This window comes from Crotalus tigris, unplaced genomic scaffold (genome assembly GCF_016545835.1).
Source record: "Crotalus tigris isolate CLP2741 ecotype Arizona unplaced genomic scaffold, ASM1654583v1 scf7180000017545.3456711, whole genome shotgun sequence".
Classification (NCBI taxonomy): Eukaryota; Metazoa; Chordata; class Lepidosauria; order Squamata; family Viperidae; genus Crotalus; species Crotalus tigris.
Window position 1 is genome coordinate 2,627,079 of NW_024096464.1, and position 18,071 is coordinate 2,645,149.

Consider the following 18,071-nt stretch of genomic DNA (forward strand, 5'->3'; position numbering starts at 1 on the left):
AGAGTACCTAGCCATATGATGTGAAGCAGTTCCCAGAGCTCTCCGACCAAGAACAGACAGCCCGTAGCAAAGGGTAACCAGAGAAGAATCCTTATCTGCATTGAGTGGCTTTGAGTAAAAACAAAAACAAAAATTGAAAACATTAGGTAAAGCATATAAGATGTTTGTATGGTATGTTCCATCGTATTACTCAAACTGTAATTTTTCATGATTGTTTTCTCCTTTCTTAAGAAAAAGAACATAGAGAGTAATACCCAAAATGGGACACAGACTTTCACTTTAATAAAAGTGGCTGCAAGCCTTTATAAAGTTCCATCATCAGCAAATGGAATACAGTATTACTGAATAGGTTCTTGGTAGCAGTAAATTCTATTTAGAGGTAATATAAATACTTTAAACAAATACATAAGTGGGACTCGGCTAAGAAGTTCAACTTTCAGTGTTGTACATTCCTGACATCTCCACAGGATTTTCAGGATTTAGATGCTCTTTGAGAGATAAGATACCATATCTTCATAGAATTCCTTAAGCATTCAAAAGTACTTACTTTTTCTCTCTGAGAGCAGCAATATTCTACCCAGTTGAGATAAATTATACAAAAACTCTCTCTTGAAATCCCTGCTAGGCGATGATCATAATCCTCATCAATATTAGGATTAAATGTAGGGTCTACATCTACATAATTTTGGTCTGCATATTGCTGCAGTCCTTCCTGCATTGTTTCATTTGATAACCATTCCTCTAGCTTGGGAGAGGATATTACATAATAAATGATACCCTACAAGATAAAAAAAACAAAGGTATTAGAATATATATATATATATCTAATTGTAACCTTTAAGTATTTTTACCAAACATACAAAGAAGGATTAAACACATCCTTTGTAGTTGTTGAACCCAACTGGGTTCAAACCACAGTAGCCAAGGAAAGGAATAGAAATGTAAGAAAAGAAAACACCCAGATGTATTATTTTTCTGTTGGTTTACAGGAATAAACGTGAAACCATTTAGAAGAAAAGTTTGCACAGTGTTTATTATTTTTAATTTCTCTGGGTGGGAGGATGGAGATTTATATTTGAAGTTCAGACTTCTCACATATTCAACCCCAAAGCAACTTTGCTCACCAGTACATTTCAAGCCATTATGATTTTTTCTATAGGCGCATTCTGAAAATAATTAGAATATTGGAATACAGGTAACCCTTGACTTACAACCGCAATTGAGTTTTGCTTGGCAGATGGTTGCAAAAGGTGATCACATGACCTCAGGACACTGCAACTGTCATAAATATGAGTTGGTTTCCAGGCATCTGAATTCGGATCATGTGAGGTTGCAATGGTCGTAAGTGTGAAAAATGGCCATAATTCACTTTTTTTCAGTGCCATTGTAACTTTGAATGGTCACTAAATAAACTGTTGTAAGTTAAGGACCACCTGTATAGCGATAGCACAGATATTAATAGCTTGGACAAAACAGCTTAGTACTCATTTGTAAAGAGGAAAGCAATTCTACATTCTTGAGTTAGAGATGTACCTTGACATAGTATGTGGTGAGTATTTTCCTTAGATCAAAGACCTGAAGCATGGAAGCAGCACTGTTGTCAGTGATGCTGTAACCCTCCAAGACATACTTTGTGACTAGAACTTCCCAAGCCAGCCAACGCTGGCCAAAGGCAGCATTAAAGGACAACACATGAGGGATATGACCAGGTTCGCAGCAACAAAACCCTTCATCTTCTTCAACCCCTTCAGTAATAGCTTCTACTTCTCGTTGCTGACAATAAGTTCCTGAAACGAAAAAAAGTAATTCTTAAAAATAGGAGCATTAACCACACCAGTTCCGATAATTTGGAAGTAGTTATTTGCATTTGCTGTCTGGTATAAAACGGATGAGTAATATTGAGATAAGTAATTAAGGACCTTCATGAGTTCATGTTCATTTAATTAGAGATGTCGTAGATTTTTTTTTTAAAAAAATACGGTGCTTATACCATTGGAAAGGTGTCAGAAATGACTAAAATAGAATTCATTAATGAAAGAAAACGTAACAGAATTTTTGTTGAAATATTTGAGGAAAGTAAAGATTAAGTGATCTGAGGTTATAAAATGAACTTTGTTCAGCTCCGTCAATTTTACCCAGACTCAGAGCATCTCAATCTAAAATATTTATTAATCGAATGGACTAAATTCAATGTTACAATGTCTGAAAGTAGTACAGGAAGGTTAATGAAAAGTGCATTCACATAGATTTTACCTCTGAATTCAAGCCCTCTCAGTTGGAAGGTGACTAAGCCGTTGCCAATCTCTATAAGGTGTACAAGTGCATTGAGGTAGTCGGAAGCAAGAATAAAGCAATCTCCAGTACTGTAGTTTCCCCATCGGCCCAAGAGCAAGTCTCCACACAGGCTATGCTGAAGGGAGCGAGTTAAATGTTCATAGAAGATTGAATTCAAGTTATTGTCATCAGAACCTATATACAGGAGAAAAATAATACAGTATGCACTAAAAACATAAATTTATTTTTACAATTCTACTGAAAAATCACCCCAAGATATTACAACAGACTGGGATTGATGATCACTTTAAGAGCTTTTAGCTGACTCAACCTCTGCCTTTTAGCCATATTATTTCCACTGTGGAAACATTAACATATGTAGTTCTCTTGACATCAAGGTAAATTTCTCAGCTGGGGCATCCCAAAAGTCAGAGAGATCAGGTGTTGAATCATCTCCAGGAACTCAAGATAGTATTCACATCTCTTTCCTCTCTATTTTTTCTACAATAGTATTATAGAGAGATAGCCAAAGTAGAAATAAAAGATTTGCACTCTTTAGCACTTAGTATACAGGATTAATCTTTGCCCCTGCTTAAGATTAATTATTTTTTATAGATAGCTCTCTCATATTTGGATATACTCTTTTTGAAAAGGAGAATCTAGGCAAGAAGACAAGTTGCTAGAATATATCTGGTAGCTTAAATAGGGATTGTGGCAATGTGCCAAGAGGAATAGTCATAAGGACAGCAGTGGAATTTTGTTTTATTTTTTTCAGAAAAAAACAGGAAAAAAACATAAAAGAAAGATTCTAGATTTATTCAGATGATAAAGAGGAAACATTAGTTGTAACTTTGAAGTTGTAGTTTAGAAAAGTGTGGTTGTTTAATTGGAGAAAAAGATTTTAATCTATTAGTTGATTACAGGTAGTCCTTGACTTATGATCACAATTGAGCCCCAAATTGCTGTTGTTAAATGAGACAGCTGTTAAGTGAATTTTGCCATTTTACGACCTCTCTTGCCACAGTTGTTAAGTCAACCATTGCAGTTGTTAAATTAGTAACATGGTTGTTAAGTGAATCTGGCTTCTCCATTGACTTTGCTTATCAGAAGGTTGCCAAAGATGACCACATGACCCTGCGATTGTCATAAATATGAGTCAGTTGTCAAGCATCCAAATTTTGTTCACATGACTGTGGGGAGGCTGCAACGGTCGTAAGAGTAAAAAACGGTCATGTCATCTTTTTTCAGTGCCATTGTAATTTTGAATGGTCACTCAATCAACTGTTGTAAGTCGAGGACTACCTGTAACAGATATCACATCATCTAAGAAGACTATAGATATAGTCTTATCTATAGATAAGATTATAGATAAAATCAATAAAACAAAGAAGATATTTGAATGATTAAGGAATGCAGTATCTACAAATGAACTGTATTTACTGTAAATGAATTTCAAGTAAATTACTAACAGTATCTAAAAAATAAAAGATTTCATAGATTTATCCTCCATAATACATTTCTCAAAGAAAGAATGCTAATGTTTGTTATAAAAATATGTATATACTGTTACACATACACAATATACTTATCTATTAGAAAGAGTTCTTCCCCACCCCTAAAAAGATGCAAAATGTCATCTTTCATCAGGTTAATTTTGGTTTCCACCAAAAAAAAGGGTATGGACTAAATTGAGCCATTGCACAATTCATTCAACAGTTCCACCTGCCTACTTCCATCGATATTACCTGGGTTTCTGTCAAGCTGAGAAGCCAATCTTGTGTTTGAGTGGTCCACTCGTTTTGTGCTGAAAAAAAAAAAAAGATAAAAGAGTAGAGTTGCTTGTATTCCTGAAATGCCTTGTAATGAAGTTCCACAGGGTACTTACTTTATCTCTTTTCCTACCATTCCACCTTCCAGACAGAGGCTCATTTTTACATGCCTTATCTTAAAATAAATAAGGGAGAAATGTATATAGAGGCTAGTATACCATAAAGGCTTTTCCTAATTGGTGACTCTCCAAAATATTTGATTCCCTGCTTACACCAATTCTCTTACAGCACTGAAAACACAGCTTTCAACAGTGCTAGTTCCAGTCATTTGTTTTCCTTCTTTCTGATAAGAAAAGCTGAGCCAGATGTTTTCTGGGTGTGAAAACAGATCCTGTCTGTTTTTCAAAGTTCTGAATGATACTTTCATGAATTTTATGGCAACCAGAAAGTTAAAGTTTACAACTGACATTTTAGGAGGACAACACAATAAAGAAATCAAAACATTACTAAAAAGCAGGAGAAACACAGCGAATAGTTCTTTAAATTCTGGCAAGTCTTGCTAGAAAGACATATCAATTCATTTTGACGAAATGAGAACTCTGGCAGAAAAAAAGCAGATGCCTTATTCTCCTGCACTGTAAAACTCAAATCTTTTCCACTCCTTTAAAAAGTATTTGTTAAATATTAGAAGTTCTGTAGTTTCATTTTTTTATTAAAAAGTTTTCTGTTCAGAATAGTATCAAGAAAAGAAACATTTTTGTCCCTTTGAGATTAAAAAGATTATTTTAAATTCTAGAGTGAACCAATCCAACAACTTCATGAAGAAACATTTTTCAATGCATTACAAATATACTATACATGAAAGCCTTGGATGATTTCAGTAACACCTACTTGTAATCTCTCTCCCAGAACTTGACAGGTCTGACATATGAAGTGATAAATATTGCACTTCCCAAAAAAGGGTTCAATGGGGTAGAGAAAAAGGCAGACACGATTGCCTGGACAAACAGCATTGCAGAATCTACCAGACAATAAAGTTAAGGATGCCATAATTATGATCAAAATATCTTATTAGCAGGATAGAATGAAACTGGATATTTGTCCCCTATTGATTTTTCTTATAACGCTGAGCATGTAAATTCGTCTTTGCTTTTTGTAATCACTTACTGTATATTTTCTCTACTAGATTTAGAATTCAGGAGATCAAATTAAAATAAGTTTGAATTTCAAAAGGATACGAGGCACAGCAAATGGTTGGGCGAAAGCATGGAAAGCAGATCCCCATGTGATTTGCCAAGGAGCAATATAAGTGTACACAAACCTCAGTTTGTAAAAAAGTTCCCAAAGCTACAAAAGAAATCAGAAAAAAATATTTAGAAATATAAGCACCAGCAGAAGTAGCAATACAGAAGCATAATCATATGCATGGATTTTATCCTCTTGAAGCACATGCAGAATAATGTCTCCATTAAAGCTTAAGGGAACTCGATTTGAGAGAGCCACAGAAACCTACCCACCGCATCCCATGTTCGTGTGAAAGCATGCCCTATTAAACCGATTAAAGACCATTGTCAGGAACAAAAATGAAGTGGAATTTTTCTTGATTCCCTTTTAAAATTGAGGGGAAAATAACATGGCACTGCAAGATTTATTTTACATTGTAGAACTAGAAAAATTTAAAAGGAGAGTCAATTGACACTTCTGGCAACTACATGGACATGCCCATGTATTTTTCTTGGCAACAAACCATTTTCTTGATAATTTATGTTGGCTTCCTCTGGGATGTTTTTTTCACAAATTCAGTTTTTGTATACCACCCTAAGATATCCTGTTAAATCTCCAATCCAACTTTGTCCAATTATCCAATTTTACTTTGCATATCTAATATGTACAATTTTACTTAGCTTTCTGAGATTTGCCAACATTGACCAAAATGCACATGGGACAGCTTACCTTCATACTTGGTACCATAACAATTCCTTTTTATCTATTTACTTATTAACTCATTTACAGAAACCTACATCACACTAAACCACGCACAGGAAACAATAAAATAATACCTGAAGAAGAATACCGGTTGTGCTTACGTGACTTAGTTTATTCAGTGAACCATAGCTAAATAAATAACAGTTCAATATATATGAACTAGATCTGTGTTAAAAAAAGTCTGCTTGAGCTTTATAAAAGTTCATGATCAAGATGACAGCTCAGCTACACAAAAATCCTTTTCTCCCTTTGTTCTGGCAGATGTTGAGATGTTTACACTAAGCCAGTTTCTGCCAGTTGTTTGTATTAATATGGAATAGAATGGGGATGCTATATTTGACTTTACCTTGTTGAAGAGTATGGACATGAAGAACAAATCTAGCAGCATGGTCTCAGAGAATCGATTGTAATCAAACGTAAAGAAAAGCACTGTAAAAATGATAGTGACATACTGGTAGGTTGGATTGCTAAAAGATGAGCGCAGCAACTTCATACCAGCTATAGTAATCATTAAAGCACCAAGTCTGCAATGAGAAAAATACAATTTCAGATGAAACCTGAAGCCAAAAAATTCCTTTAGTTCTCCCTTTAGAAACTTCCATTAATTTCTTCTTGCCTCACTCCCCTCTACTTGATTAGTCTGTTGATTATTCCCAATGAACTTATTTTCTAAAATTCTTGTTTATTAGATTTCCTTACTCGCAAGACCTTGTTTGGATTCTCAGCATATGGCTATATCCTAGAGGCATTTGTAGCTTGTGGTGATGACACTAAGATGACAAAATGTGTATCTAACACCAGCTCCATCCTTTTCTCTTTGCTTTGCAATAATATAGGCAAATCTATTAACAGGCAGAATTTGCACTGCAACTTCAATTTTGTCACTTGCCCCTCAGTGGATACCCATACATCTAGGGGTTATAAAGTCTTAATCTTACCTAAAGAAATATCTAAATTGCATGTGTTTTTAAAAGTAGAAATTAATACATACATACATGCTAAACTAATAAATACAGATGAAAGATATTACAGTGCAACAGTCAGATCACTTTGTTTCTTGGACAAGTAGTATGTTCATTCAGCCTTCATACCAACTCATTCAATTGGAGTCATAAATTTTACTTCCACCTACTTATAATTTTTTCTTTCTTAAAACGATGTATAGGAACCTCCCCTTTTTCCATTATGTACCAATATTCAGTTAATAAAGTAGATTAGGTTAAAAAGTGGTAAAGGGCCTCAAGATCCTGTCATCATGTGAAAAGCTCTGCTGGATTAGACCAAAGGATTATCTATGGAGGTATCTCTAGGCTAGATCCAGCCCAAGTTCTCCTTTCATACCACATTTGGCCCCGTTCTGTAATGGATTTGGAGAGTCATCTTGCCAACAGATAGATGGGCTAATGGATAGGGTTCTGAGTCTTTTTATATGAATTTTATGATATTCCACTGTCTTGGACAAAATAAAAAGTACCATTCATTCATGCAAATATTAATATCTGATATATCCCAATAATATGGTAGATTTCAGAAAGCAAAGAAACTAAAGGTTTGGAATCTCAAGACACACGGTGTTGGAAAGGAGGACTTCATGAATCAAATAACTTAAATCTGAGATAGGACTGGTGGAGAGTTTGTGTGGCAGTTTATAGAGATTTAGGCAAGAAAAAGTTAATGACAGATTCAAACTTTCCTTCCTAACACTAAAATAACTTTCATGGTGGAAAAATATTACCAAGGGAAATTGTAGGCTCCCTTTCTCTAGAAGAGCTATCTGCCATTAACTTTTATTTTAATGTTTGGAACTTTAATAATTGAAAGACAAAAAGGACAAGTATAAAAAGTGGAAAGAGGGGCACATAACTAAGGCAGAATATCAGCAAATAGCCCGAGCCTGCAAAGATGAAGTGAGGAAAGCTAAGGCTCAAAATGAACTAAAGCTTGCGACAAAAGTCAAAAATAACAAAAAAACCCCTTCTTTCAACATGTAAAAAACAAGAAAAAAGTGAAGGAAATGATTGGTCCATTAGTGGGAGAAAGTGGCAAGAAAGTGACAAGCAACAGGGAGACAGCACAACTATTTAACTCGTTTTTTGCATCCACCTTTACACAAAGGGAAAAAACAGTCCAACCTATCAAAAACAATACTGTAAAAAACAGATTAGAAACACAAGTTAAGCTAGGCAAGAAAATGGTAAATGAGCACCTGTCCACCCTAGATGAGTTCAAATCACCAGAACCAGATGGATTTCACCCCAAGATTCTGAAGGAACTGGCAGATGTGATCTTAGAACCATGAAAACTATATCTTTCAAAGATCCTGGAGTACTGGGGAACTACCAGAGGACTGGAAAAGAGCAGATGTAGTTCCCATCTTCAAAAAAGGGGGAAAAAATGGATCCAGGAAACTACAGACCTATCAGCCTGACCTCAATACCTGGGAAGATTCTGTAAAAGATAATCAAGGAACGAATCAGCAAAACACCTGGAGGCAAACAAAGTCATTACCAAAAGCCAACATGGGTTTGTCAAAAACAGATCATGCCAGACAAATTTTATTGCATTCTTTGACCAAGTGACAAAATTAGTAGACGAGAGGAATGCTGTGGATATAATGTACTTGGACTTCAGTAAGGCATTTGATAAAGTAGACCATAACCTACTACTTGATAAGATAGAAAAATACGGGTTAGAGAGCATCACCACCAGATGGATTCGTAACTGGCTGACCAGCCGTACTCAGCATGTGGTTCTCAATGGAATTGCATCTACATGGAGGGAAGTGTGTAGTGGGGTGCCCCAGGGCTCTGTTCTGGACCCAGTGCTCTTCAACATCTTCATCAATGATTTGGATGAGGGGATAGATGGGGAACTTATCAAATTTGCAGACGACACCAAGCTGGCAGGAATAGCCAACACTCCAGAAGATAGGCTTAAGACACAGAAGGATCTTGACAGACTTGAACATTGGGCGCTATCTAACAAAATGAAATTCAGTGGTGAAAAAAGTAAGGTTCTACATCTAGGCAAGAAAAAACAAATGCACAGGTATAGTATAGGTGGTTCCTTGCTCAATAGTAGTAATTGTGAGAAGGATCTCGAAGTCCTAGTGGACAATCACTTAAATATGAGCCAGCAGTGTGCTGCAGCTGCCAAAAAAGCCAATACAGTGCTAGGCTGCATTAACAGAGGGATAGAATCAAGATCATGTGAAATATTAATACCACTTTACAATGCCTTGGTAAGGCCACACTTGGAATACTGCATCCAGTTTTGGTCACCACAATGTAAAGAAGATGGTGAGACTCTAGAAAAAGTACAGAGAAGAGCAACAAAGATGACTGGGAACTGGAGGCTAAAACATATAAGGAACGGTTGCTGGAATTGGGTATGTCTAGTTTAATGAAGAGAAGGACTAGGGGTGATATGATAGCAGTGTTCCAATATCTCACGGGCTGCCACAAAGAAGAGGGAGTCAAGCTATTCTCCAAAGCTCCTGAGGGCAGAATAAGAAGCAATGGATGGAAACTAATCAAGGAGAGAAGCAACCTAGAACTAAGGAGAAACTTCCTGACAGTTAGAACAATTAATCAGGGGAACAACCTGCCTCCAGAAGTTGTGAATGCTCCAGCACTGGAAGTTTTTAAGAGTCTGGACAGCCATTTGTCTGAAGTGGTATAGGGTTTTCTACCTAAGCAGGGGGTTGGACTAGATGACCTCCAAGGTCCCTTCCAACTTTATTATGATTATGTCTGTACTGAGCAGCGGTTTGAACTCAGTGGCTTGAATGAGACCTTCTTATTCTACAGTTGCAGGAGAGAGGCACTAAAGCAGACATGTCAAACTTGCGATGTCACGTGATGTCGCACAACGTACCGGGCCGGTTTCGCATTGCCGGCAATGGGGTGGGCGCAGCTTCAGTATGATGAAACCGGCCCGTGGGCCGGCAGTTTGACACCCCTGCACTAAAGCATTCCTAGTGCTGAGGGTAATGAAAGGTTATAAAATGGAGAAGTGAAACTAGAAACACAGCTCCCAAACAGACACCTTTTTTTCAAAATGCTAATCATAATTAAAACAAAAGTAAAATAAAGATGCATGCTTTTTTCTACTTACTCTGTATCTAATCTCTTTGGACTAGCAATAGCTTTTGCACTGCTGCTGAGCTCATTGAGGACTACCAAGGGATAGATTATATTCTTCTCCACAAAAAGAAGCCATATATGAACTTTCTCAAACCACATAACATGTGCAGCATCTAAGAATTCAAAGAGCACATTTTGATATCAAATATTTTTGGAATATGGACAGAATATCAAGCTCAACTCTAATATCTCTAACAGAACAGTCCCTAAGATAGCTGAACTGTCTTTCGTTATACATAGAGAGAGGAATAAGGTTTCTCTGGCAAAAAGAAAAACTAGTGTGTAATTTAACTGTAGATAGATTTTTAAATAAATGCAACTTAATTATAAAATCTCAATATATTAACTGATAATGCAACCAATATTTAGTTAGAGATAATTTACTGCAAATTGTGCTACTTACTGCGGACTTCAAATTGATAGTATTCCTTGGTTTTCAGCAATGGATGAGAAAAACAGTGCCATGGGAGCTGTTTTCGGAGCTGAGGCAGCACATAATGGGTCATAAACCCTATTAATCCCACCAATGCATACAAAATGTAACTTAAAACAGGCTAAAAGAAAATTTAAAGAAAAAAGAATAAATCTCAAAATCAGAAAAATACAATGATCATCCCTTTCAGAATTGTGTTACTTTATTTCACTGTAAATAGCAGCTCTGGCCAAAAAGCTATCTTCTCCTCTGCATATCAGAAACATCAGAAACACATTTGGTAGTCCCATATTGGATCCTAACTGCTACCCTTGATTAGGTGTACCGGTATATCAGTTTAAGGGAATATGGTAACTGAAGGAAAATTGGACTAGAATTCTGCATTTTCCCTTTAAATGCTGCACTTTAAATGCAGATTATTATACTGCATGTTATTGTTACTAGTTAGAAATAAATTCTGGTTTTTATCCGGGGTTGGAACACTCCTTCCTCTATATTTTCTCACCTATTCTTTGAGAATATATGGGTATCCTAAAGTGAGTTTCTCTAGATGAGTATGATTAAAACCTAGATTCTTTTCCAACTCTTTAACCACTGAGTCTGCTGGAAGTTTATCATTTAGTCACCACCACTAAATGATAAAACTTCCAGCAGATTCAGTGGTTAAGTGATACGTTTACTAACTTTCTTGCTATAGTCCTTAGTATTTGCATTTTATGGCATGGGTATCACACAAAACAAAAACAAACAAAAGTGAGATTCTGGTCTGTTCAGACAGCACAGCTTCTGTACATCATACTTTTTAGCATCCCAAGTTTCCATATTTACTCATACACCAGACATATCAGTCTGCTCTGAAAAAGTTGCACAAGCAGGAACATGGACAAATGAGAATTTTCTAATCACAGGCTAACTCATATCCTTTCGATTTTACTTAACATTCTTAACATACTGTACTAATGGGGACTAGCTGGAATAAATCCTGTAGCATTTGAAAGCGGGGAAAAAATGAGGCATACATAGAGTCAATGTGATGTGACTCAACCCAGAAACAAGTTTTCTATGTGGCTAAGCAATACAAATAATATCCAAGAAAGATATATAAAAGAAGTGGTGAATGCTCCAACACTGGAAGTTTTTAAGAAGAGACTGGACAGCCATTTGTCCGAAATGGTATAGGGTTACCTGCCTGAGCATGGGGTTGGACTTGATGACCTCCAAGGTCCCTTCCAACTTTATTATTATTATTATTATTAAAGGTGTATCATTATTTTTTAAGTGGACAGTAGAAATAAGTCTTACCTGCAATACTGTGAACCCTGTGCTGACATGGATTGCAAAATAAAGTACACCAATGACTACACAAACAACAAGATCAGACTGCAAACGTACATTCTAGAAAGAAAGAAAAAAAAGAAAATGCATTTGCATGTCAACTTTCACATTTTTATTACTCACTTAGTTATTTTGAAGACAGTTTCAGAATATAGCAATGTAATTAATATTTATAGTCTCAAAACACTCTCCCTCCCCCAGTTTTTATTGACATATTTGTGGAATTTGGGTTTAGGTACCAGACAACTTGCCAAGCTGTACAGAGATATTTTTTTAAACAATTGTTAGAACAGACTATCATAAATCTTAGCATAGTCTGAACAAGTTATTTAAACACCTGAATTGTATATATATCTTTGGCATGGAGTATTAACACAGCTTCATGTGACTCTTATACTATATTTACAGCAAGATATATAGAGATTAAGTAAAAATAACATCAGTGGTGCTTGTTTAATTTATTTCACAAAGTAATCCAATAATAAATGTATCCATGTGAAAAAGTAGTTATTTTTTTAGATTCAGTAATTGTTTTCATTATCTTTAGCTACAACCATTGCAACCAAACATTCTCTGAAACTGGTGGTTAGCTTCTCATATTAATACAGGGGTCTTCAAACTTGGCCCTTTTATGACTTGTGGACTTCAACTCCCAGAATTCCTCAGCCAGCCTGGCTTCAATTGAATGGCATTTGTGGGTTTTCTTGCATTAATTGCTTACTTCAGGTTCCACATAATACTTCAATGACACTGTCATCAGTCCTTTGACACCGACTTTGTTCTTTCTCCATCATTTTATAGATTTCCTTATATAGTTGGAATCACTGACTTTTTGTATGATCTATTTGTGCTTTACTTCAGCTTCAGCTAGCAGACAGATGATCTCATATTCTCTGCAGAATTCACTAACAGGATCAGAATTCACGCTTCTTCATCAATGGTAAGTCATTCAGGTCCTGAGGAAGCAAAGCGTCCCCAAGCCATGGCGCTACCAGCTTCATACTTGACTAATGGTACAAAGTTCTTACAGCAGAATGTATTGTTTGATTTAATATAATAAATATACTGTGAGTATAATAAAACTCATACAGCCAAAAAAGTTCCAATTCTGATTTGGTGGTAAAGATATACAAATACTTAGATATTCTGAAATAATCTAATACTCTTTTCATAGAGCTGTAGACATGGAACATGCACATTGGGATGTTTTCCAAATGTTCTGCACTCCCCATCCCGTTTGTGTCGCACCGTTTAAAGTGCTTCTGGGTTGAAAGGATGACATCACCTTTGCCTGGGGATGTCCATGGGGGTTCCTTTTATGTCCCGTCAAGGAGCTGGAGTGGATGATAGGAGCTCATCCTGCCACGCAGCAGCACTTGGGTCTCGAATGCGGATGTTGCTAACCTCCAACCTGGTGTCCTAATATGAGCTACTATGTTCCTAATGTTCTGGACAGTATCTCCTACAAATCCCAGATGAGCAATGATCAGTATTAATAGTTCTGAAAGTTTCCTCTGTTCATGAAACGTATTAAACTGTCTCTTATACTACAGATTTGGCTTATTTATAGCAGATACTAGTGGTGTTCATATTACTGGAAATATAACTGTATACAACACTGAAACATCGATAAGTATTGGATTATGACTAAGTTGGTGATTATTCCTAAACATCCCTGTTTAGGAATGTCAACTATTTAGCTCAATATTTAGTACTCACGATAGCAAACTTGTGAGAATTATTAATAATTGAAACTATGTTCCAACTTACCACTGAGTTTCTAAGCTTTTCAGGTAAGGGGTCTTTGACTTCAGATAGTGGATCTTCTGGATTTTTATCTTCTGAAGTCGGAAAAAGCTTTGATTGCACTAAAGAACTAAAGTAAATACTTGTTTTAAACAAAGTCTTTACAGAAAAGAACTGCATTATTCATTACTGTATTCTAAGCCAGTGTTTCCCAAACTTGACAATTTTAAGGCATGTGGACTTCAACTCCCAGAATTCCACAGCCAGCATTGCTGGCTGTGGAATTCTGGGAGTTGAAGTCCTCATGCCTTAAAATTGTCAAGTTTGGGAAACACTGTTCTAAGCAAATCTAAAGCATTCCTTCCAGTATAAAGGAAAATGAGTCTTCATTTTTTGTTAAAACAAACAATGTCTTTACAATGCTGTAGATCAGGGGTGTCAAACTGCCGGCCAGCGGGCCGAACACGTCATCCCAAAACCGCGCTCACCCCATTGCTGGCAATGGAGAAAAAACTCCGATAAGTCATGTGACGTCGCGAGTTTGACATGCCTGCTGTAGATTATTAGATAAAATGTTATAGATTGCTTCTACATATCCTCTACAGTAGGGGTGTCAAACTGCCGGCCTGTGGGCCAATTGCATCATGCGGAGGCCACGCCTACCCCAGCTCCGGCAACGCAAAAAAAAGTCGTGATACGTCGCGACACGTCATGTGACGCGAGTTTTCACACCCATGCTCTACAGCAAGGTGCCAATCATTCATAGTTTCACTGAAACAGTTGAAACTTGAAAATGTAAATGAATGTTACTATTTAACTATTACACATTTATCTTTTAGATATCATCAGAAATGCTTCAGTTCAATATTTCAAACATATCTGTAAGTAATTTAAAGTACTTTGTGTAATTTTTAGCTGACTGTTATTATGCAAATAATTCCTACGAAGCTCTGGGTGCATCTTAAATTTATTTATTCAGAAGATTTATATCATTGCTCATTTTAAGTAACCCTGGGCAGCTCATAACAGTAAAACCAAGATAAAAGATTGCTTTATCACAGAAAATAATCATAAAAACAGTAAAGCAATAAAACAAAAATTCTGTGCCTTAATCATCTCCTTAGGATAGGTAGGCTCCAGTGGTCCATATTTCAAACTATCTATCTATACAGTTTTAGGAGGGACTGGTCAAGCCAGGGAGAGGAGTCAAACAGGGATTTATTCTAGAATCTCTATGTGAGCACAAGGGGGCAAAATCCAACCCTTCCTTGAATGCCATTGAACTTTATCTAGTCTCACCTAGGTGCAAACCGCTATTCTCAGAAAATTCCTGTGTATAGGATTAGCAATAAAATAGCTAACTGAACTCTTCAAAAGTGGGTTGGCTGGTTGTGTCTGACAATAGTACACTCCTTTCTCAGCACCTTGGTAAAATGCTTGGTCTTAAAATCTCCTGAAAGGCCAAAAGGGTGGGCACCCATCAAATTGTTGAAGGGAAGGTGTTCCACAAGGTAGGAGCAATCACAGAAAAGACATGCTTCTGAGGTCCCGCTAGATGACAAGATTTCAGGGAAGGGATTGGGAGCGTGCCTACCCTATCTGATCTAGTGGGATGGGCAAATATTCTTTTGGAGATGTGGTCCCACAAATAACCTGTACCATATAGGGCTTTAAAGGTGATAACAAGCACCTGGAAGGAAACTGAGAGGCGTGCACTCATGCAATAAAGATGCAATATGAGCAAACCCAATATTGTGTGCCCTGCTGCATATTTTGGACTATCAACTTTCAAGTGATCTTCAAGGGCAGCCCCATATAAAGCACATTGCAATAATCCAACTGGGAAGTGACTATTGCATCTAGACATATACAAATGCTTCAGAACCATCATAGTCTATGGCAGTAATCAGAGTAACTTGGCACTTTTAAGGAAGAAATTTCAATGCAGCAAAGAGCTACAATTCCAATCCTATATCTATTTACTACTAGTTCCAAGTGAGTTAAGGTGACTTATTCGTAGAAACAGCTTTAGGCTTTTAAAAAGTTAATTTCTTCTAGTATTTCTCAATTTGAGGAACAAAACTGATGTAATTATAGAAACAGGAAGGCATCACTTACAAAAGGACAGAAGGATCACTACTTTGTCGACTGAGATGATAGGAAATTGCCACTAATGTACCACAGAATACTGAGAAAAGCACTGGAATATGTTGACCATCCCAAGAATCCTGTAGACAAATATGTATTCCTTTATCAGAAAGAGTACATCAAGTTACAGTGTAAAAGATCATGTTTATTTTTAACTTGTTAGAAATTCTGTATTCAAAAATTAATAATCAGATCATTTGCATAGTTGGTTAAACCACAAGTTTATTTGGTTTGGGGATTATTTTAAACCTGCTTTTTGATTTATACAAAGAAAAGTAATGAAATGTAAATATCTATGGAGATTCTCAACCATCCAGTTATAGTTATTCGAAAAGGGCTTTTTCCAAAAGGCAACTTTCTTTGTTTTGTTTTGTAAATGTTTCACTTCATATCCTAGAAGCTTCTTCAAGTTCTAACTAGCCGGTGGGGAACTAAAGAAGCATCTTCAATGAGAAGCAAAATGTTTTCAAAGCAAAAACCAAGAAGTCCAGTTGCCTTTTGGAAAAAGCACCTTTGGGATAATGACATGTAATCATAAAATAATCCAATTCCAGTATTCAGGAGTCATAGAATTCCAACTGAGAGCTCTGAAACAAGGTACACATTACTCAATATAAAGATCAGAAAGTATCTGGAAGCATTATAATTCCCTGGGAAAAATAAATGAGAACTAATGAAGGAGAATATTTGTAGCTCAAGGTTGAAATGAGGGATCCTTGGTGCTCTCTGAGCTTGCTTGTTTTCTTGAAGACATTTCATTACCCTAACTAGGTAACCTCATCAGTACTAGTAAGGAGTGCCATTTGCTGTCAGTTTATATTCTGGTGTCTTGCCTGTCTGATTGGATGGGGGCGGTCTTAGGGATTCTTTGTTTAGGCTGTTTACTAATGGCTCTGTGGCAGTTTCTTATTGCTTAAAAAATTTAGCAGCTTACGGGCTAAATTTGTTCTCTATGTAACTTTTTTACTTCTTTTTTTGCAAGGTTTAATTTATCGTAATAATCATAATATGGATTGAGAAAAAGAGAGATTCGTTTCTCACTATAAACCATTATTATATTTTTTTTTCTTGATAAGTGTTGTATTCTTTGTATTACAGTATTATAAAATACTGAATTTGCCTAACGTCCTTACCTTACATTCCTTACATTACACCTAATATCAACAAATATTTTAAATATATTTTCTTGTATAACGATGCGGGACTTTTGTATGAATCTTGAAGTTATTTCAAATCAATGTTATTGGAAGATCCCTGGGTTTCTGTACTGTATGAAAAAAAGAATCTCATCTCCTTGTACAATATAAAACCATGAAATCAAATGATAACTGCATTTATCCATTTTACAAAGAACAGAATATAACGATTTTAAATCTAACTGTACTATATAAAAATATAGCACTGATGCTACTACTTACCTTTAGGGCCCCATAACACAATCCATATAATAATGCTACTGCCACAATACTACAGATAAAACTGTAGAGTGCTGCAATGAGGCTCGTCGTGGCTAGATATAATACAATAACGAAGAATAATAATAAAAATTAGTAAAATGAATCTTGACGTAAAAAAAATAAGCATTTATTATTTTGAAGTTTGTTTTAGTTGTATCTTTGGGTATAAAGAATTTAAATAAATTCACTTTCAGGAAATATTTTTTCACATCTTCTTAATGATCAAAAATAAATTATTGCTACTTTTCAAATAATATACAGGTAGTCCTCGACTTACAACAGTTCATTTAGTGACCATTCAAAGTTACAACAGCATTAAAACCATTTTTAAAACCATTTTTCACACGTATGACCGCTGTAGCAGCCCCATGGTCAAGTGGTCAAAATTCAGATGCTTGACAACTGATTCATATTTATGACAGTTGCCATGTCCCAGGATCATGGGATCATCTTTTACGACCTTCTGACAAAGGCAATGGAAAAGCCAGATTCACTTAACAACCATGTAACTAACATAACATAAAAGCAAAAGAGAACTAGGTTGATGCAGTGGTTAAGACACAAGCTAGAAACCAGGATACTGTGAGTTCTAGCCCTGCCTTAGACACAAAGCCAGTTGCGTGACTTTGGGACAGTCACCCTCTTTTAATCCCAGGAAGAAGACAACGGCAAACCACTTCCAAATATCTTGCAAAGAAAAGTATAGGGACTGGCAGTGCCTAGAGTCAGAAGTGACTTGAAAGTGTACATGTGCATGCGTGTCTGCAGACACACATGC

General features: G+C 36.2%; 1 protein-coding gene across 3 annotated transcripts in view; it reads right to left on the reverse strand.

Annotated features, from left to right (window-relative positions):
- Window positions 1–18,071, reverse strand: part of PCNX1 (pecanex 1) — a 97,141-nt gene that overhangs the window by 16,260 nt on the left and 62,810 nt on the right. For all 3 annotated transcript variants that reach the window (XR_005555605.1, XM_039334213.1, XM_039334222.1), the window contains 14 exons: window positions 17,255–17,346; window positions 15,807–15,916; window positions 13,713–13,818; window positions 11,910–12,002; window positions 10,578–10,728; window positions 10,146–10,287; window positions 6,376–6,553; window positions 5,282–5,390; window positions 4,935–5,064; window positions 4,020–4,078; window positions 2,254–2,469; window positions 1,534–1,787; window positions 548–778; window positions 8–108 (listed from right to left, as the gene is read on the reverse strand). Coding sequence is in view for 2 of the 3 variants with exons in the window: in XM_039334213.1 (XP_039190147.1) it covers window positions 8–108; window positions 548–778; window positions 1,534–1,787; window positions 2,254–2,469; window positions 4,020–4,078; window positions 4,935–5,064; window positions 5,282–5,390; window positions 6,376–6,553; window positions 10,146–10,287; window positions 10,578–10,728; window positions 11,910–12,002; window positions 13,713–13,818; window positions 15,807–15,916; window positions 17,255–17,346 (1,972 nt within the window). In the remaining variant the exon portion in view is untranslated. The remainder of the gene's footprint in view (window positions 1–7; window positions 109–547; window positions 779–1,533; window positions 1,788–2,253; window positions 2,470–4,019; window positions 4,079–4,934; window positions 5,065–5,281; window positions 5,391–6,375; window positions 6,554–10,145; window positions 10,288–10,577; window positions 10,729–11,909; window positions 12,003–13,712; window positions 13,819–15,806; window positions 15,917–17,254; window positions 17,347–18,071) is intronic.